Source organism: Acanthaster planci, linkage group LG10, assembly GCF_054643075.1.
Source record: "Acanthaster planci isolate LZ-2023a linkage group LG10, COTS_SCS, whole genome shotgun sequence".
Classification (NCBI taxonomy): Eukaryota; Metazoa; Echinodermata; class Asteroidea; order Valvatida; family Acanthasteridae; genus Acanthaster; species Acanthaster planci.
In genome coordinates this window covers 1,118,350-1,138,565 of record NC_141786.1, presented here as the reverse complement: position 1 = coordinate 1,138,565, position 20,216 = coordinate 1,118,350, and the positions used below count along the sequence as shown (strand labels likewise).

The 20,216-nt window shown below is 38.2% G+C and overlaps 1 protein-coding gene across 3 annotated transcripts; it reads right to left on the bottom strand.

The window, feature by feature from the left end:
* Window positions 1-19: 19 nt before the first annotated feature.
* On the bottom strand, window positions 20-18,295 carry LOC110983501 (uncharacterized). Of its 3 annotated transcripts, none has more exons than XM_087142157.1 (19): window positions 18,041-18,294; window positions 16,935-17,016; window positions 15,987-16,169; window positions 12,098-12,187; window positions 10,467-10,712; window positions 9,343-9,516; window positions 8,888-8,977; window positions 7,881-8,126; window positions 7,427-7,540; window positions 6,770-6,883; window positions 6,422-6,535; window positions 5,204-5,317; window positions 4,991-5,101; window positions 4,717-4,830; window positions 4,339-4,461; window positions 4,073-4,186; window positions 3,654-3,713; window positions 3,299-3,397; window positions 20-2,066 (listed from the first exon to the last, which is right to left on the bottom strand). In XM_087142157.1, the coding sequence occupies exons 1-19, from the start codon at window positions 18,116-18,118 to the stop codon at window positions 1,828-1,830; spliced, it is 2,505 nt and encodes an 834-aa protein (XP_086998283.1). In that variant the 5' UTR covers window positions 18,119-18,294; the 3' UTR covers window positions 20-1,827. The 3 variants fall into 3 exon arrangements, with proteins under 3 accessions (XP_086998283.1, XP_086998284.1, XP_086998285.1); XM_087142158.1 differs by having other exon boundaries at window positions 16,947-17,016; XM_087142159.1 differs by lacking the exon at window positions 6,422-6,535 and having other exon boundaries at window positions 18,041-18,295.
* Window positions 18,296-20,216: the final 1,921 nt, after the last annotated feature.

The window sequence follows — 20,216 nt, the reverse complement described above, 5'->3', positions numbered from 1 at the left end:
ATCTAAAACAATAATGTCATCGATTCTTCTGCGTCTGCTTTTATTGCTAAAATCAAAGAAACCCAATAAACACAACAAAGTTATACCCACTAACTTCCATGATAAAAAAATCAGTAAATTCTGTTAATGAACTCAATAATCAATTTAGATATGCTAATAATGAAAACGTCCTGCTATATGTCTCTGTCTTCATATGGCTAGAACCCATTTGGGAAGGCTTCCAGGAAAGCTACCCCTTTCTTTGTCTCCAACATCTAATAATGATCAAAATTACACTCTGAATAAAAATAAAAGCGACTTTCAGTGCTAAATGTCATACAGACTTGAATGGTGGACAGCGACGAGATGAAATAATATCACCGCTGAGGTTGAACTGATGCACGAAACAGTCTAGCTCCCAGACAATACAGTCCCGACTGTTTTAAGAGGTCTTTAGTAACGGTAATAGTAACCATGGTCACGTGATAAAAACATTTCTCCCAAATTGCAAAATTGGCGGAACATTTCTGGACCCATTATTTCCGAGTGCTGTTGTCAACATTCACATAATATGGGCGTGTTTAAATAGCTTCTCACCACTAGCGTCACAGACAAAAGTTCCACGTTTTTCTCAGTACTACTTTGTATCAAGATAATCCCTGAAGAACGGCTTTTATTGTGCCTTCCAAGTATTAGCATGCGCGTCCAAAGGTAACGTTATTCATTTTTTGACGGTAAAGCGTCTAGTCTTTCCAAGTCTTTCTGACCGTCGTTAACCCTAACTCTCTAGAGTGTACATAAAATCATATTGAAATCGACATCGCACTACTACAATGTCGAATAGTTTTACGAATCTACAGCTGTGGGTTCTTACCGCTCCACAGATTGGCTCAGAAATTTGGAAATTTACAATGATTGTACGATTGGAGCTACGAAGAGCAAAGTAAATGAAAAACGATCACGCTGGGAATATTGTATGCCATGCAGTAACATAGCTCAGGTAATTGAGCTTAAAAGAATGCACATGTAATGGGAACCAAAACGTATTACATCAGAAATTATGCCTTTTGGCTAAGCTCATACATCAAACATTACCATTCTCCTCGTACTCATAGATACCTACTTTGGGGAAGTAGTTTAAAATAAGCATGCATTCTTGACATCACGAAATACGTTCTTTTCATTGAAGATGGCTACCTGATGAGGTACTACAGCAGATAACGTTTATATTGACAGTTTTCCCTACACCGATGCCTACGAATAAGAAAGAGCAGCACGAATGCACTACAAAGAAGTGACGTACTCAAGTCTATCACAAGTCCTTTCACAAGTCCCTTCTTAAGGCCAGTCATAAGTAACAGGGTGAATAGTGAAAAAAGAATGCTTTTGTCGCAGCTCATTTGAAAAGCTTTTGAACTGGCTTCAGACTGAACGACTTGTGATGGACTTACAGGGACTTGTAATAGATTCGAATATATAACAGCTACCGACCCTGCAATAATTACAGAAAACCAAAACGGGTCTATCTTCTGCTGACAATTCTTTGTTACTCATGTAAATAAAAAAATTAAAATTATATGAAATGTTCATGCAATTAGTAGGCCAGAGCAACTAACGATAAGCAAGTTAACACTGTCATGTTTAATCTATTGGTTAACTACAGGATAACCTAACCTATGGAACTAAAAACTTTAACGCTAAATGTGCCGATAGTAATAAACACGCCAAATGAAAACAATCTAGTATTTGGGGCACTGCGTTTGATATTTAAGACCTACCAGTGGGTAAACAAACATTAAATGATCCTCTAATCTTTAGCTAGTCATGTTTGTCAAGACTAGTTGAATTCTAACAAGGTCCAGGCGTTGCCTGCTCAATCGTCACTTCACACAGCGGTTTTTGACTGACTCTCAACATTGGGATGTCCACAGTGACAAACTTGGCTGTCATGGGAGGGTCACAGACAAAATCTACGGTAGACCTACGAATTTCAGCTTGTTGGGCTGTCAGGGGAGTGCCGCACACACTGTTGTTTAGACTGGTAGAACTGGTCCCACCACGGACTACAGCACCGGTCAGACGGTTGCCTGTTGAGAAAAGGGAATTAAAGGAACAGAGGCAAAGCTATGATGGCTTGTGTCCTGAAGCGGCAAAACACTAATTTAAAGGAACCAGGAAATAGAAACATTTTTATAAATTTTACTAAAAACGCTCACAACTGCTTCTGTGGGTTTCAATTCACCTTATTTTAAAATTTTTGTTTTGCAATTTTAACCCATATTTTGGTATTTTTTTGTTTTTATGTTAATGCATATTTGCATATTTATGAGCAGAACTATGATGTCATCCAAGGTGCCGAATCTCATTGTTGCACTGATCTGTGCACAGAAAGTTTCTAGATTTTTTTAACCATGGCTATGGAAGATTTTATTTTCTTTGGCAATTTGTTGCTGTGTAAGTATATGGCAATAATCCAGGAAAAATTCTTTTCACAGAAAACTTGTTCTTAGATGGCAGCTTTGGGATTCACAATTCTAACATGAAAACATGCAACCTGAACCATGTTTTCAGGGATTTACATCAGAGCAAAAGCTGCCTCACTTGTCCAGAAATGCTTGGCCAAGTTTTAATGTTTGAAAAAGTGCACCGTTCAGTTCAAACAGTCTTCACACATGGAAGAAGAGTACAGAGATACACAAAAAGTAATTCTATGAAAAATCTATTTCCTGGCAGTGTTATCAGGAGAATTTCATTCAATGTCGACCTGGCGCTTAAAGTGAACTCCTACAGTGAACTCCGGAACTTCGATTACAACAGCCCTGCCTCAAATATCAAGGTATTACGATGTTTTTCCTCGATGACAAATATTTAGGGACTACAAACGAAAAAAAATAGTTATGAAATGACATTTACATTTACTTTAATTTTTGAAAATACAACTGCTAACATATTAGATATTTTTAATTTGTTGTGCTAGAAGGTACTTCAGATCCATTTTCGGCTTCCACGCTGAAAGAAATGTCCTTATTCCACATTAAAACTGTGATTCACCATTAAGTACCTGGTACTATTCATTGCTTCGTCTTATCGTCTTCGTCTTAAGTATTACAGTATAACAGTAAAAAGGCCAAACGTCACCTTTCCTGTTTTTCTCCTCTTTGCACGTATGGGAAAAAACAAATATTATTTCTGTTTCATCTTTCTGCTTTTGTAGGAATTCAGAAAAAATCGATTTGATCAGAAGTAAGTTTGAGTATTGTTATTTACGTTTTTCAGTAATTCAATTATATAATCCCCTTCAATTACAAATAATACTTACTGGTGCAATCTCCACTCTTGTGAACGACAACTTTCTTAACGCAGTACTCAGTGACAAGGTTCGTTTGCATGTAGGATGTTTGTATTTCAACTCCAACACCTGAAAATAAGTACAGGTTTATATTTGAACTTCAAATACGATCATCAACTGGTTATACATTTGGTAATGATAAATTGATCATTTTTGCCATGTCTCTGTTGAGCTTACCTGCTCCAGTTCAGTGCATTACAAGTGAGAAGATATTGTGCTGATTAAAACAAAAACTGTGACACCTTGTGGGTCGTTTTGACCATTGTAACTCCAGCTGACGCCTAGACATGTTTGAATTCAAAACGAACACAGACAGTGATCATACCTGCCGGAGACAGGCCTTGGGGCAGCTGAGGCATATTATCAGGCGGTCCGTTGGCATGTTCTGTGATAATAGGAAACATCAACATGACGTCTGCATTTCATTATAACTAATAACACAAGTAAAGGATCACGCTGCACGCAAGTGACCTTTAGGTATTGAAGCCCGTTGTATGTAAAAATGATAGAGAAAAAAAATCAAAGTTCAAACAAGGCAGTATACGGGCGTAGCTTCAAACTGCCTTTTCATCCTTGTAAACTCACAATGCTGAATCTGCTTATCAAACACGTCTCTAAGTGATTTCTCTTGCAAGTGACTATATTTGACAAATTTAAAGCTAACGGCATGCCTCCGTTCCTGTCTGTCATTCCTTGTTATGCTTCTCACCGACTTCCTAATATGCACAGACTAAAGAAACTTACCATTTTGGCAAAGCTCTCCAGAAAAGCCCGGTGCACAGATGCACGACACCTTGTTAATACCGTCCACACACTTGGCATCATTCTGGCATGGATTGCTGGAACACTCGTCAATATCTAGGATTGGTCAGTTGGAAAATAAGAAAGGTTCTGTATTTGTGCTTTATTACACCGTTTACAGGTTATAGGGAAATATAGTTTATTATAGTATCTGGATGTACTGGGTGCATGCAACAAAATCCTCAGCAAAACACAAATTGACGACTTACTGATCTCACATACTGTGCCTTGGTAACCCGGAGCGCATGCACACTTGAATCCATCGACACCGTAGGCAATACAGATGCCATTCTTGCATGGATTAGTGGTGCATCTATCGATCCTTGTAACAGCTAAAGACAAGGGTAAACAACGGAAAATTCATTGCAGAATGTTTTTCTTGATATATCCAGTTATTGTTTGTAGATCAGTCATACCATGGCCTATGGGTATCCATTTCTCTTGTACAAAAAATTGTAAAGGAACTGACCTAATGAACTACTGAACTAATTGGACGCGATTTGTGCCCGAGTCGCAGGAGAGGCAATTATCAGACACTTAAAGATTACTACTTAAGAGTGGGGATGCGACAAGTGTCAAGTTTGTACCTGTTTCGCAGACAGACCCGGTGAAGCCTTCAGGGCAAGTGCACGAGACCTCATTGATACCATCAACGCAAGTAGCACCATTCTGGCATGGATTACTGACACACTCGTCAATATCTAAAGGAGAGGAATACGTGTAAAATGTATTCCCAGGAAGAAGCCAATGAAAATGTGTCCTGAATTGAGCCAATGAAGGTACAGTGTTAAATGTACGGAGAATATAGGCCTAGTGGCACACGAAAGGGATAAAATGGCTCTGGCATGAAGAAAAACTCACTTGTTTCGCAGGTTGCCCCCTCGTATCCAGTAGAGCATTCACAGGTGAAACTGCCGACACCCTCAACACAGACACCATTCTGACAAGGATTACTGTTGCACTCGTTGATATCTATCGGGAAATGCCAAAAACATTTCTTGTCTCAATTCGCCAGTGAAGAGTTATATCACATAGCGTTCAAAAGTAGCATTGTGCAAACATGAAAGGCGTTACCAATCTCGCAAACAACTCCTGAATATCCTGCAGCACAGGTACACGAAACTTCATTAACACCATCGACGCAAGTAGCACCGTTCAGGCAAGGATCACTACCACATTCGTCGACATCTGGGAGAAAACATCATCGGTATCAGAGGATGTCAGCAAAAATATAGTCAAATGAAGAAAATGAGGTTTACCATGTACACTGCTTTTAGCGAAACACATAATGCGAATGAAATGTTTTTGAATGCGTTTGGCAGTGCCAGTAGAAGTTTGGAACCCACCTAAAAACTATGGAAACAATCAACAACATACAGTTGGGGTTACGTGAGCACTTTATGACCAACTTGATGTATATCCTAGTTAGTTTAGGAATTATAAGTCTTAGCCCATCTTGTGTGTTTTTCTGTTCCTTCAAAGGATTTTTTTTATTACAATAGCGTTATAATGAAAACAAACCAGGTATACCTATATATAGAGAAGGCCTAAAAAGCTTACGTGAGAAAAGGACCATCCATAATTGAAAACCTTTTTATAGTTGTAGATACCTCAGACATTTTACCCCTTCTGATGACGATTACGACCTAGTGACGGATTAATACCTGACAATAGGAATGATGAAAGTATCGTCCTTACTAGTGTCTTGGGAAATTATCCCGATAGCAACTATATAATGAGCATTTAGGCATGCGCAATGAGCCCAAAAGTCAGGATTCCCATGGATATCATTTCGCTTTACACCTCAGCTGCGTTGTGTCATGCCACAATCCACCCGGAACAAAATTGTAGTGTGTTTGTTTTGAATAGGTATGTTGATAAATCAACGAATTAAAATAAAACCCTTGATTTCCTCACTGACTGCTGTTTAGTCGATTCAATCTGAACATGTACCCAATGGATCTTCACATGAAAAAAAAAGAACAACATAATTCACCTCCGATGGAATAATATGTAATCATCTTCAAAATAATTCATCTTTAAAGCTCGGTAATCATTCACAGTTGACATTAAATTCTATTCGTTATAATTGACGAACTTATAATAGACTTCCATTTTGGGATCTGACAAGGATTTTTTTGGATGATCAATTCTCCTGTAAAGGATCACTGAAAAATATAATTAAAGCTAGGCTGGACAAAATAAACGGCTGTTTCAAAGAATTCAGCAGGAATAAAAAAAGGCCTCATCAATTCAATTTCATCCTGAAGAAAGAAAACATATTCCACTCACCATCCTCACAGAGAGGTCCAGTGAAACCAACAGCACATGCGCAGGAAAATCCGTTGGTATTATCCACACATGTAGCACCGTTCTGACACGGACTGCTACCACACTCTTCAATGTCTAAGTACACCGATGTAAAAATGTAGCACTTGAAAAAACACTTTGAAAGGTTTGGATGCAGGTGTAAGATGTTAAGTATAATTCCACATTATGCTTAATCATCCTTCAATATGGTTTGATAAATGGAATGTAGCGAAGAAGAATTAAATCGTGGAAAATAAAAAACGCCTCAAGAAAGTCTTTTTAAACACACACAATTACTTGAAATCTGATACCATTGCAGATTCTACCCACCATGTTGGCATAGAGGTCCAGTGAAACCGGCAGGACACGTGCACGTATATTCATTGATTCCATCCACGCATGTAGCCCCATTCTGACAAGGATCGCTGCTACACTCGTCTAAATCTGAGCACACCAATGCAAACACATGAGAGAACATCGGGCCTTTAATTGGAATATCTGGATGAAAGCATCTTATCCTAGGAGAATATTCAACGGTGAAACTGTTCACACCACTAATGAGACAACGTTCTAAAAAGGACTGTTGATTGTTTCCACTGAAGTCTCTCGACGAACACAGAAATCACTGAAATGATAATTGAAATGGTGAATTTAGCGGGAAATTCACGAAGTTGGAGTAAAAAGGGATTTACTTAAAGAATTTAAGTTTTTTTTCCCAGCGTTGGTATGAAATTAATTGGAAACATGTTGGGAAAACAGATTACTCGACCACGTTGATTTTCTTTTGATATATTGGTAAACTTATCTCCTTTTTCTCAACAGCTGTTGAAGTGTCATTTGTAATGGTACTTTTGACCCAATGTTATGCACTTTGTGCCCAACACTTAAATGGAGCGATTCACACACTAACCCACGTTGGGCAAACAAACTGCCCAGTGTCTTTACAAGTACGATCCTATAAAACTGAAATAAATTCCACTTTAATACCATCTTCACAGAGAGGTCCAGTGAAACCAGCAGCACATGTGCAGGAAAATTCATTGATACCATCCACACATGTAGCACCATTCTGGCAAGGATCACTGCTGCACTCATCAAAATCTGAATTTAAACGAAAAAAGAGACTTTTGAAAAATTAAATGTTTATACTGTATACAAAAATGGAAAATGTAGGTTCTTAATAGGCAATCAAGCATTGCTGACAGGAAGTCAGTCTGTCAACCACAATTACAGCTATAAAAACCATATAGTTGAGGAAAACTGTCAATGAAGAATTTAAGTGTTTTAAAGGTACAAGTAAGCCCAAAATAAAGTGCGTCTAGGTCATTCGGGAACAAAAACAAATACGGGTGAGGTCTGCCCTGTGGCACAGTCGTACACCGACTTGCACGCTGCTTTGTTCTCCAATGACTTTCCTAAAACAACCCACGTCAAAGCACACCTGGAAAACACTGCTTCATAGGAACGGCCCAAACTCGCAACTCGCACAGCTGTAAAGTAGCGTTATCAGCCGGAATACCAATGATGAAAATATTGCCCTTGATTGGCTGGCTGCATTTAAATTCAATTGTCCCTCCAGGCACTGCGGCTTGTTCAGCGGTCACTGGCGATCCACAAGCAGTGTTATTGTTCAGGTTAGCTGTCCTTTCTGTGCCAATCCTGACAACTGCACCAGTCAGTCTTTCACCTATAAAAATTGGAAAATTAAAAACGAAGAGGTTTTCCAGTACTCACCCCCTACAGCTGACAAAAGTCTACAGCAGCTGCCTGGTGATATTGACTTTCAAATGTTCTCAACTTATGAAAAATTCAAGCTATAACAAAAGTGGTAAAAAAGCACATTCCAACATTTTGATACCAATGGTTACTAAACCAATGTTCAAGCATTTCCTTAAAATTCTCCTTAAAATAATCTACCCTGAAAACCTGAGGGTAGCACTTGTTCTGCGTGTAATGTCTCAGCTGGCAAACACAGAACCTACATAGAAGATAGATTTTTCGGACACGACATCAACGTTCGGTCTACACGCTATCGTGTATAGAGCTGTTGAAAGCAATGCATAAAAGTTAAAAAACCCCAAAACAAATCGGCAGGCAGGACAGACAGGCGAACAGATAATTGTTTTAATATCACCTTTAGGCAAATTCAGCAGGCCTTGAAGTTACTTTCACAGGATATAATCCTCATTTGTTTCTTCAATGCAGAGTTAGGACAATGTTAATACTAAAAGTAAAAGTCTACCAAGAGAGATAAGAGTGAAATACATTCACAAAGAACCAGCCTAAAAATTGCATCCGCAAAAGACCCGATCAACGAAAACTTGATTTACAGAGAGTCCTTTATAAACCTTCAAACATTTTGAACGTTATTGAATAAACATTCAATAATCATTCCTTATGTGCTTACTTCTGACTCAAATGATATATGGTTTATCTGTAGTAACTTACTGTATCCGTCTCCACGATTTAAAATCCAGACCTTGCTGATGCAGTAATCCTTGTGAGAAACCATTGCCCAGTAAGGATCTTTTTGAGCTCCTATTATGAAATAAACGACCAGAAAGTGTAATTTAATTAAAGTTGTATCTATTAATAATTACTAATTATTAATCACCCGTACAGAAAGTGAGGCATAATTACAAGCTGAATTTTTTTCGCACTAGGCGTTATACTTTACACGATAGACCTACCCCATTTAAATTCCATAATACTCCTTCTGACTTGCACGCGTTCTCAGAAAGATTAGTTTTTTCATGTTGAAGGTCAGTTTGTAATGATATAATGCGTACTGAAAAATTTTCGTAACATTTAACTAACAGGTCGTCACATTTATCTTTGGCAAAGATTAACCATTTGACCTTCACTGTGTTTTTTAATAAAACAGTATGAAGATTACAGCTTACGTGTTATCGTGCAGCTTCCACCGTAGATTTCTCCTCCTTCACCGAGCAGATTGCTATTATTGTATTGACCATCTATAACCTTTTCATGAGCATCCCAATACTTCCCAGTTCTTACAGCAGAAGACTGATCCACTAAAAAGTCAGTAAGATCTAATTCCGTCTCGGCCTTTATTTCTATCAATAGATACAGGAAGTATAAAACCAAAAGGGTCAACTAGCATAGTAGTAAAAAGAAAGATTGGTTTTACTTTAGAACGCTACATGATGAATATTTATTAGTATATGCTCAAATGACACAAATAGCATGACTATTTTATGCTAATAAATGTACTGAAAGGCTTCCTCCTTTGCTGTCATTACACCTGGTAATCATTTTAATTTGTTATTTACTTCGACATCTTCCTTCAGGTCAATATCAAAAACATTTTGATTTGATTTTATGTCATTATTTTGTGTGAAAGATTTGTTATTTTTCTTCCATCTACAATCTGATTGTACCAAATTTGTATAACTTTGTTTTGCATGCTAAGCTTATCTTCTGGCAGAGAAGTCTTTTTTAACGTTCTAGTGAAGTTATACAAGAATTCTAAGCCTGTTACCTATAGAAAAAACTAGTTCTTCTGCGACAAGTCACTTCCAAACGGCCTTTTTTCCTAAATGATAGAGCGTGAATGCGCATTATCAGAATGAAGTGACTTTCAGGTCTATGTTATTTCCCACTACACGTAACAGCGCCTTAGTTTTTTTTTAGTTTTCCAGATGGAATGATAGATTACAGCAGCAATCACAAATGGGAGTTTAAATAATCAGGTAACAAGAATTAGAAGTCATTATCAAAAGATCATCCTGTTCAAAGGCAGGTTGTGGCCAAATTCCTCTCTCAGAAGTCAGATATCAAGTTGAAGACCAGTAAGTGGGTGTGTTGGTCCCAAAACTCTGTAATGGCCCCTTTACCTCTTATTCTATGACTCTATACTTTTTTTCAAGGTGTACTTTTTCCACAAGGATTGGCATTTTTATCTCAATGGCCGCGAAGGTGCAGGACTTTGAATCGTATTAGCTAAGTTATGACGGAGATGAAATGCAAAAATTGCCTATAGTAGGAGTGACTTGTAAAAACTTACCATCAGGACACTGGTCCATTGGTATCGCCCAAACTCGAACTTCACACAACTGCAAAGTAGCATTGTCGGCCGGGATACCAATCACGAGATTCCTGCCCCCGATTGGTTCACTGCATTCAACTTCAACCGTCCCTCCACGCACTGCAGCTTCATCAGCGGTCACTGGTGATCCACAGGCGGTGTCCTTGTCCAATTTGAAATATGGATAGTAGCCAAACCGAATCACTGCACCTGTCAACCTCTCACCTTCAGGTTAAAACGTTGGAAAGTTTAACATCTGAAGTTTAGCAAAGTAACGGTTTCAAAGTCGGGAACACTGACTCGTCCAAAATAAATGTGCAGGTAGCAGCCTGCAACAACTAACACGTTTTGAATCGAGGCATCGACTTTGCACCCTTAACAGATATTTTTTTAATTGGCCAAACGTTCTAAAGGATCAGTGGATAATACATATTGTCAGCTGACAATTCCGAAAGCGGTGACTAATCAGCTGACCGCGTCCACTGAATCAGAGCAATTACCTTCATAGTAGAAAGCCGGGCGAAACGACCCTGTTGATATTTCGTCACAATTTTCACAAAGTGGCAAAAGTCTCACCGGAGAGTAAACCTATGGAATTGACCTATGAATTGGTTTCCTTTTCTGGATTTATTTTTCCAGTATTTGTAAGCATCACCTTTATGCTCCTCCGTGAAAAGGGAGCTTCAAACTGCGTTCACTTTAGACAAAAATGCACTCTACAGGAGGTTGTCATTGAAGGAAAACGTTGGATTTTCCTTTTCAAGAAAGGAAAAATTGCGTAGAATGAAGAGGCCTCTAGAAGTGACGTCAGTAGCTGGTGAACCACAGCGCATGCATGTTACAGTTGTTTGGGTTACTAACGAAGTTCAGTTTCCAGCTCTGCTCCGCGATTTTAAGCGACTGCGTGGCCATCGTAGTCTTTTTAATACAAAGGCAATTTCCAAGTCACCGACTTTAGCGCCGTGCATGAATGCACTAAGTTAATGGACTGAAGTTGGAAGCAGTACCAAATATCTTAGGATGGCCACGTGGTCCCTTTAATTCACACAGTCATAGGCAGTTACTACTGAGCTGCCTATCCAATGTACACAGATCAGTGATTCCCAACGAAGGAGCCTCTCGAGGTAGGAAAACTGCCCCCTCTCTTGTTCCAGCAGCGTGCTTTCCCCATAGGTCTAGGGACCTCTGCACTGTCTGGTACTACCTTTTAGGAAAATTTCGCCCGCTCTTGGCCCTGCTCGAGTCTCATTCAAAGAAACCTGGACAGTTAATCTGCCTTTAGCAGAAGCAAACCTTCATCAATTGGAAAGAGCCTCGGTGGCGGGGACTGTTCATTTTGTTGGTGACAACTCGACGCAACACGTGCATCTCATGTTTCCCTAAGCAGCGAAGCGCAGTGTCCACCAAGGAGCCTCTCTTGGTAGGAATATTGCCACCTCTCTTATTCCAGCAACCTGCTTTTCCCAGAGGTCTATGGGCTTTGCACTACCACAATTACGTATGCAGGGTTGATATGTCTGCCTTATGAAGCAATCTACTAGAACCCTGATGCAGTGTGGCCTCTGCCCCAAATAATATTTACCAACCCTGTGTAGTCAATAGTAACTTACTGAAGCCATCGCCAATGTTCAAAATGCTGACTTTGCTGATGCACAATTCTTCTCTAAATGCAGCAATCCATCTAGGATTTTCCTCAGATTCTAAATTCAAAATAGACAACAAATACTCTTACTTTTAAAAAACTCATTACGGAAGCGTATAAGGGCCACTTAAAAAATGAGTTATTATCTCGCCGTGGCGAGATAATAACTGTGTGTTTCTCCTCCTCTCACTGCTTCCAACAAAGTCAAGGGGTATGAGTCTAGAGAATTGTATGCTGCTGTTTCTTATGCAGTGAGTTTTGTAATCAGCATTGTCAAACATTATTTTCAAACGGAGATATTTTTCTGTCTAAAATTCAAAGTTATTGCATCAAGAATGCACCCCTAATAAATGAATGCGTTATCACTTACATCTATGTATTCTCTGCAGATTTAACAACGACAATGAAAAGTACTTGACATTATGATGCGGTCCCTTAAGGAGAAACCTCCGTCAATAATTAAGGGAGAAAATATTCAAATAGAAATTCTTAGAAATTGATGTCTGGATGAAAATAGGATTGAATGGCACATTTACGGTGACCGATTATTTGGGAGACCACACAATCAGAATGCCTACTTTAATTAACTCCTCTGACACACATTGTTACCTGAGTTTGTGTATAGTAAGCATGTGAATTTCTTCAGCCTATTTGTCCTTGCTCGTCAAAGTTGACATATGGAACATTTCATTTTTAATTTGCCAGTTTATAGTCTCTGAATATTTGAAAGAATAAGGACATTTAAGTTCAATTTAATTTAGTTCATTGTCTGTCGGTGATGAATACACCAACATTTGTGACATGCTCTACTGATATGTTTTCATATTGCATTGTGAGCAAGTGTGGTTTGTTTTATTCATGTAACTTTTCGAATGTATTTATGAATCTAAAATAAGATTAATTTATATTTTTATGAGGACATTTTTTCATACTGCAATGTGAGCAAGTGTGGTTTGTTTTATTCATGTAACTTTTCGAATGTATTTATGCATCTAAAATAAGATTAATTTATATTTTTATGAAGACATTTTTTCATATTGCATTGTGAGCAAGTGTGGTTTGTTTTATTCATGTAACTTTTCGAATGTATTTATGCATCTAAAATAAGATTAATTTATATTTTTATGAAGACATTTTTTCATATTGCATTGTGAGCAAGTGTGGTTTGTTTTATTCATGTAACTTTTCGAATGTATTTATGCATCTAAAATAAGATTAATTTATATTTTTATGAAGACATTTTTTCATATTGCATTGTGAGCAAGTGTGGTTTGTTTTATTCATGTAACTTTTCGAATGTATTTATGCATCTAAAATAAGATTAATTTATATTTTTATGAAGACATTTTTTCATATTGCATTGTGAGCAAGTGTGGTTTGTTTTATTCATGTAACTTTTCGAATGTATTTATGCATCTAAAATAAGATTAATTTATATTTTTATGAAGACATTATTTCATATTGCATTGTGAGCAAGTGTGGTTTGTTTTATTCATGTAACTTTTCAAATGTATTTATGCATCTAAAATAAGATTAATTTATATTTTTATGAAGACATTTTTTCATATTGCATTGTGAGCAAGTGTGGTTTGTTTTATTCATGTAACTTTTCGAATGTATTTATGCATCTAAAATAAGATTAATTTATATTTTTATGAAGACATTTTTTCATATTGCATTGTGAGCAAGTGTGGTTTGTTTTATTCATGTAACTTTTCGAATGTATTTATGCATCTAAAATAAGATTAATTTATATTTTTATGAAGACATTTTTTCATATTGCATTGTGAGCAAGTGTGGTTTGTTTTATTCATGTAACTTTTCGAATGTATTTATGCATCTAAAATAAGATTAATTTATATTTTTATGAAGACATTATTTCATATTGCATTGTGAGCAAGTGTGGTTTGTTTTATTCATGTAACTTTTCGAATGTATTTATGCATCTAAAATAAGATTAATTTATATTTTTATGAAGACATTTTTTCATATTGCATTGTGAGCAAGTGTGGTTTGTTTTATTCATGTAACTTTTCGATGTATTTATGAATCTAAAATAAGATTAATTTATATTTTTATGAAGACATTTTTTCATATTGCATTGTGAGCAAGTGTGGTTTGTTTTATTCATGTAACTTTTCGATGTATTTATGAATCTAAAATAAGATTAATTTATATTTTTATGAAGACATTTTTTCATATTGCATTGTGAGCAAGTGTGGTTTGTTTTATTCATGTAACTTTTCGAATGTATTTATGCATCTAAAATAAGATTAATTTATATTTTTATGAAGACATTTTTTCATATTGCATTGTGAGCAAGTGTGGTTTGTTTTATTCATGTAACTTTTCGAATGTATTTATGCATCTAAAATAAGATTAATTTATATTTTTATGAAGATCATAAACACATACTTAATGTTTATTAGTACCAGTATGCGAAAAGACTTACGTATAATGGATGTGTGTGAATTTGTTTGCATTTTAATTATTGTAATTTTTTAGTTTTTGAACTTCGCTGGAAATGTAAAGAGCAAAAAGTAACACAATAAAGGTTGTGTTTACCTGTCAATAGTTTTTATTGATAAGTTATATTTAATAATTAATGACTGGTATTTTTACCTTGCCTTTTCTAAAAAATAAATTAAACCCAGCCTGAAAGCATGCACGTCTGCTTCTTTTCAGCCTCCGATAGGACTTACTGACAACACCACCTCATAAGGAAAGCTTGAAATCCTGTGCTGTTGAGTGTGGTATCAGTCTGCCATTTGTTGTGGGCTCCCCTCTTGCACAAATTCTGTGACATTGAAAACGTGTTTTGATTCGGATGGCAAATTTCTCCTCCACACTTCCTCCACTTTGTTGTTTTCATATTTTATTTCACAAAATCTGCAATACAGTTCTCGCTCCATGTTTATTTACGTCCTGTCTCAATCGTCAAAAGTTTTCAGCTCCTCCGAAACTCAGCTAAGTATTCAAGAGTCTAGTTTCTGCCCCACTTCTACCAGAAGCTCTTGCGTGCAAAAACCTTTCGGGAACAGTCCCTTTGCATTACCTGGTATACCGTGCAATAAATCAGTGATGAAACGTCTTCGTTAACCAGCGAAACGTAGTTAGTGCCCCAAGCGCAGTCGGGGTATCAAGGAGAAGTGCGCCCTCTTTTGGTCAAGCTCAAGGCTCATAGACACAGTGGCTTCCTAGGAATAATCCCTTGAGTCATCACCCAATATTGTTTAATTTAATGACAGAGACAACTTCCACCCTAGCTGTTCCCCTTCATTGCATCTGATGAAGTAGTTATTGCTGCAAAAGCTTATTAGTATCTTACGTTTACTTGTTCTATCAAGTGCTACCCCATATTTTCCATTAATCGTATAGACATAGAAGGAATCGTTGTACGGTCAATGATTATGTTTTGTTTTCAGGGTTCTTATGAGAGACTGTAAAATTCAATTTGGCGGTTTTAGTGCATGGACTTTGTTTTACGAGAAAGGTTTGTTTTGTTTAACTCTAAAGGAGAAGGGGAATTTCGGTACATTTTACAGCTGGAGACATAGGCCCCCTAGATCTCGGCCGTGCCTGGCTTGATTTCTTGAGACTTGACATGCATTTACAAACTCTCCGCATTCTTACATAATTACGGTAAGTTACGACTCAATCAAACGTATTGCGCATGGTTTTGTTAAAATACTACGCCATTGCCAAAAACCTTTGAAACACAGGTTGTGTAACACCATTTTAAATCTCAAATAGGGCTTGGCACACAGGGGTATGGTCTTCAAGTGGAGAGGCGTGTCACCCACTCCACGCCCTGACTGCCCACAGAACAGACATATCAAAAATGACACTCGGCTTACTCGTTACAGTGCAGCTTCCACCATACTCCTCTCCATCTTCGCCGAGAAAATTGGTGTCGTTGTACCGTCCATCAACTGCTTTCAAAGCAACTTGATATGACCGCCAACCCCGAAGGGCAGAACTCTGATCCACATTTACATCACGACGGTTTGTAAGGTTTATTTCCCTCTCACCGGTCGATGCTACATGGCAGAAGTGGCAAACAATAACCAAATTGCTTGATTACTAAAAACTTCAATTATACAGTCAAACTATTTTTTTTCCATGAGATTCTGGGTGTGGTCGATCTGGCTCATCATACTTTTGGCAGAGAAACTGTTTGCCATACAAATATAGCCAAACGACAGCGTTCACTGCGTGCTTGACCAATGTTTTTAGACTGGCGTTGCATGCCCAAACTCACTCTGAACTAAACTATGAACGATTAGGGGTGACAAAGCTTGCTGGCAGGGACTTGGATTCGCCCAAAACGACAAAAGAGTGACTCTGTTTCAGACGTCGTTCTTTTCAATGGCCGAACCCAGTGTAAATGTATGGATTATGTTCGTCTGTCTGAAAGCAAACTTTTACAATTAGTCTTAAGATACCAACATCTTTATTGCTGCGAACTTCCGTCGGCAAATCACAAATCTCACACACGAATCCCAGTGAATGATCAATTAGGCGACGTAAATAATTCTAGATCTATTGACCTGCAACAAAAACGGGTACATTGAATACCAAAGAAATGCTTACAGGTACAATACATACGCACATGAATTTTTCAGATCCGAGAACCAAACCTGTTTGCGTCACTTGAAGAAGACGCACATCAACTGAAATTCAACATAATTTGTGAATCGCGAATCATTAAGCTTGTATCAAACACGTACGAACAATATCACATCAACGTTCAATAGCGTCTCCTACCAATCTGTCCAGCCATTTCAGTTATTGTTTATACGTACACGGCGACTCACTTGTGGACTCCTCGATTTGACGGCCTTCCAAGCGCCTTAGTAGTTTCAAGAGATGACGATCCTCTTCATCCTGGAGTACATTTATATGCAAAATAGGAAGATGGCTGATCCCAATTAAAAGCAGAGCTAAGCAGAGCTAAGACTCGCAAGCTATTAAATCTTTGCCCTAAATGTGAGGAGTAATAAGTCTTTTACGAAAGGACAACAACTTTAAGGTTTATATTTTCAGCTCGTATGTAAGTACTCCATATCTGTCAGGGATATTTCAAACGTATTGTATGCAGTTTACCATGCAATAATGTTCTATGTAAATATGACATCTGCATCATTTTATCATAGGGGATGCAATTCGGTTTTATATTTTTTCCTGTAAGGCAAACCAGCAAGGGCTCTAGATAAAAGACTCTTCATTTCCAAATGATTCTGGCATACCATCTGGCGGTGCGATGCGCATGCGTGCGGCTCTGCGCACGTTAATAAGATGCCTGGACTCGGGAAATCTGTGTCTTAACGCCAATGAAATGCCATATAATGTTGACCAGTAATGTGTAACAAAGAGTTACGCTTCATTCATTACAACCAGATCGGCCATTTTTTAATTAAAAAGTGGTTTGAATTGATGATTTTGTCATCAGTACCTGTGTTTAATTTTGCCTAGCCATGGGTAATTTGTCAGTGATTGTAAATATGCTCTACGTTTTGCCCCAAATGGAAATGAAGTACAACCCTCATTCTTAACCATCACATTAATCTGATCACGTGTTCATACTCTGTGTAGGGTCAAAATGCCGAATTTCATAATTCAACCTGGAGTAGTACTGTTTTGCCAAGGACAGGGCAGAAAACATGGACATGTGGAAACAGCAAACACAGCTTGCCAAAGGACCGTATCTTAGCATGGTAGACATGGTTGCAAGTTTTAGGCCTGCACGTACTTTAATGGCTAACAAAATACACAATGCTGATCACAAGTCTCTGGCTTGGAGTGTACCAGAAAGTGCTGTGTAAAAATTCAGACCATTTCAATTTATTGTAGTCCAAACTGGGTACAGATATTTACAAACTCAAGCTATATATGTACTTTAAAAGCTTACCAATCTTTCTACCCGCGCCAAAATCATAACAGCGTGGCTCATCAGTACCACCACTAGGAGGAGGCTAAGGCGCGCCATTCTGGTAGGAGGAGTGGTAGTCAAACAGCAGTACACGACCACTGTGCAGCGCTGGGTGCGATACACCTTGCTTATTCAATGTGGTCTGGTTTGTTACTCACGGCTTGTAGGCTCACACATAGACGGTAAGATTGATAACCCGCGTTTCATTGTTTTCCTTTCTTCATCAGTTCCTATTCTGTACAGAGTTCCAGGCTACCAAGAAGCTGTGTGTCTGAAATGACGTGATGCGAATTCACCTATTGACGACCGGTCAGGGCCACCATAAATTACAGAATTTACTCTGATCTGACGTGGCCACAAAACGACATCTAAGTGTTCATTCCTCCCATCCACGGAGGCCAACCCGTCCAGGCGTGTCTGATAGTATTTCAGTACCCTTTGTTGGTTGTTCTCAGGAGGGTGAATCCCAATTTTGATGGTTAGCAAAAATTACGTATTGTAATTTTTCTTTAGAACTTTCCAACACCAAAAATAAAGAACACAAAACTACACAGGGTCACTTGTCTGAATTTTACTTAAAGCTAAAGGACTTGGTTAGGAACTTAAAAAAGATGTCTGCCTGTGGTGTCTGCAGCTCCACATTGTAATAATTATGTCTTGTCCATGCCCTAATTCCACAGCCTGGAAATGTGAGGATTGTTTTCTCCATACCCTTCCCCACTCTCATCAGACACATGTAACTGACGCCATTGGAGCCTCGGTGCATTTGTTACGTGTTATATCCCCTCTCAGTGGCTATATAACATTCATTACATGTACTTTGCTTCAGCCATTCACGGCAAGCTGCAATTCACCCCCACGTATGTTTGAACCACTCACTTAGAGTTTGTGCGCTGTGCAGTGAATTACACCAACACCAGAAGCCAGTAGAATGTGACCCTTGACTCATCACGTTGACCTGAACACTACTCGAACAATATCACGATATAGTTGTTTCCCTTTATTTCCAAATTGATTAATTTAAAGACTCATAGTCTCTTTTGTTAACTTGCACCCGATACATATCCACTTCTGCCAAAGTATGCCCGTTCTTATCACGTACCTCCAAGTAACGTACCACAAGAGTCAACAAGTGAAAGGGATGCCAACATTTTAGAGGGTATTTTTTCAGTTTGGCCGAGCTGTCCCTGACATGTCTCTACTTTTGAATGGTGAGGAATATCATAAACACCCTAATTGTCATGCAAAATGAAACCGTTGAATGAGAACGGAAAGGTTTCAGTTTGTGCCTGTCAGTAGCGAAATTTGACGTCATTTTACGTATAGTGCTTTGCATTAAAAGTCAACTCGTAACCAAACTCACTCGCATTTATCACCAAACTCACTTGCATTTATCACCAAACTCACTCGCATTTATCAGATATGAGTGAGTGTACGTTTGTGCCATGCTCCACTTTTGGACATCTCATTTTTGACCGCTGTCAGACTCAGTTCGGAAATTTGAATCCACACGAGAAATGCACCGCGTTTAAAACAAATGGCTCTCAATCTTGAAGAAATAAGGTAATAGATTCAAACGATTCATCAGTCTTCCAAACAGGATGTTCTGAGGGTATTCGACAAAAGTGTAAAAATTGGGCGCTAAGTAAGGTGAAAAATAACGGAAACGATGTGCATATAACAAAGGGGTATTCTGAACACAAAGCAGCTCACTTCAATCACACTTTTTTTTACAAATGCTAAGTGTCATGCTGCCATTCAACTACATTTAGTCATTAATCACCAATTCCGCAAATTTTTCAAATAAACAAACTGAGGAAAGTCTCCAAGGAGAATTTACCAAATCGTATTCAGCTATGGCGCTCCTATTAACGACTTAGAAGGAGTTTGAACTTCCCGGGCTATGACATCAAGCCACCTACCGCTTTCTGACGGGTTGTTGTAAAACCCCCTCGACCCACGACCTCCTCGGCCCCACGATTCCCTCAACTTACGTTCAAAACACAGAAATTAACGGGTGCCTAGCCTGAACTCATGGAGTGTGTAGTTAATCAAACAGACAGCACTAAGGACTGTGTTATGCATCGCTTCCCCAGTTTGAGGAACATCAACGTTATTAAAAAGCGATACATGCAATGCCATGCGGCCGAAAGCT

What these genes read in the sequence shown, in the direction of transcription:
- LOC110983501 (XM_087142157.1), bottom strand. Translation starts at nt 18,118, where the DNA reads ATGGCGCGCCTTAGCCTCCTCCTAGTGGTGGTACTGATGAGCCACGCT. An exon ending in CGGGTCTGTCTGCGAAACAG is followed by an intron (nt 4,462 to 4,716) that starts GTACAAACTTGA and finishes CCTTGTCTTTAG; the next exon opens with CTGTTACAAGGATCGATAGA. An exon ending in CCAAGGCCTGTCTCCGGCAG is followed by an intron (nt 3,398 to 3,653) that starts GTATGATCACTG and finishes ACTTATTTTCAG; the next exon opens with GTGTTGGAGTTGAAATACAA.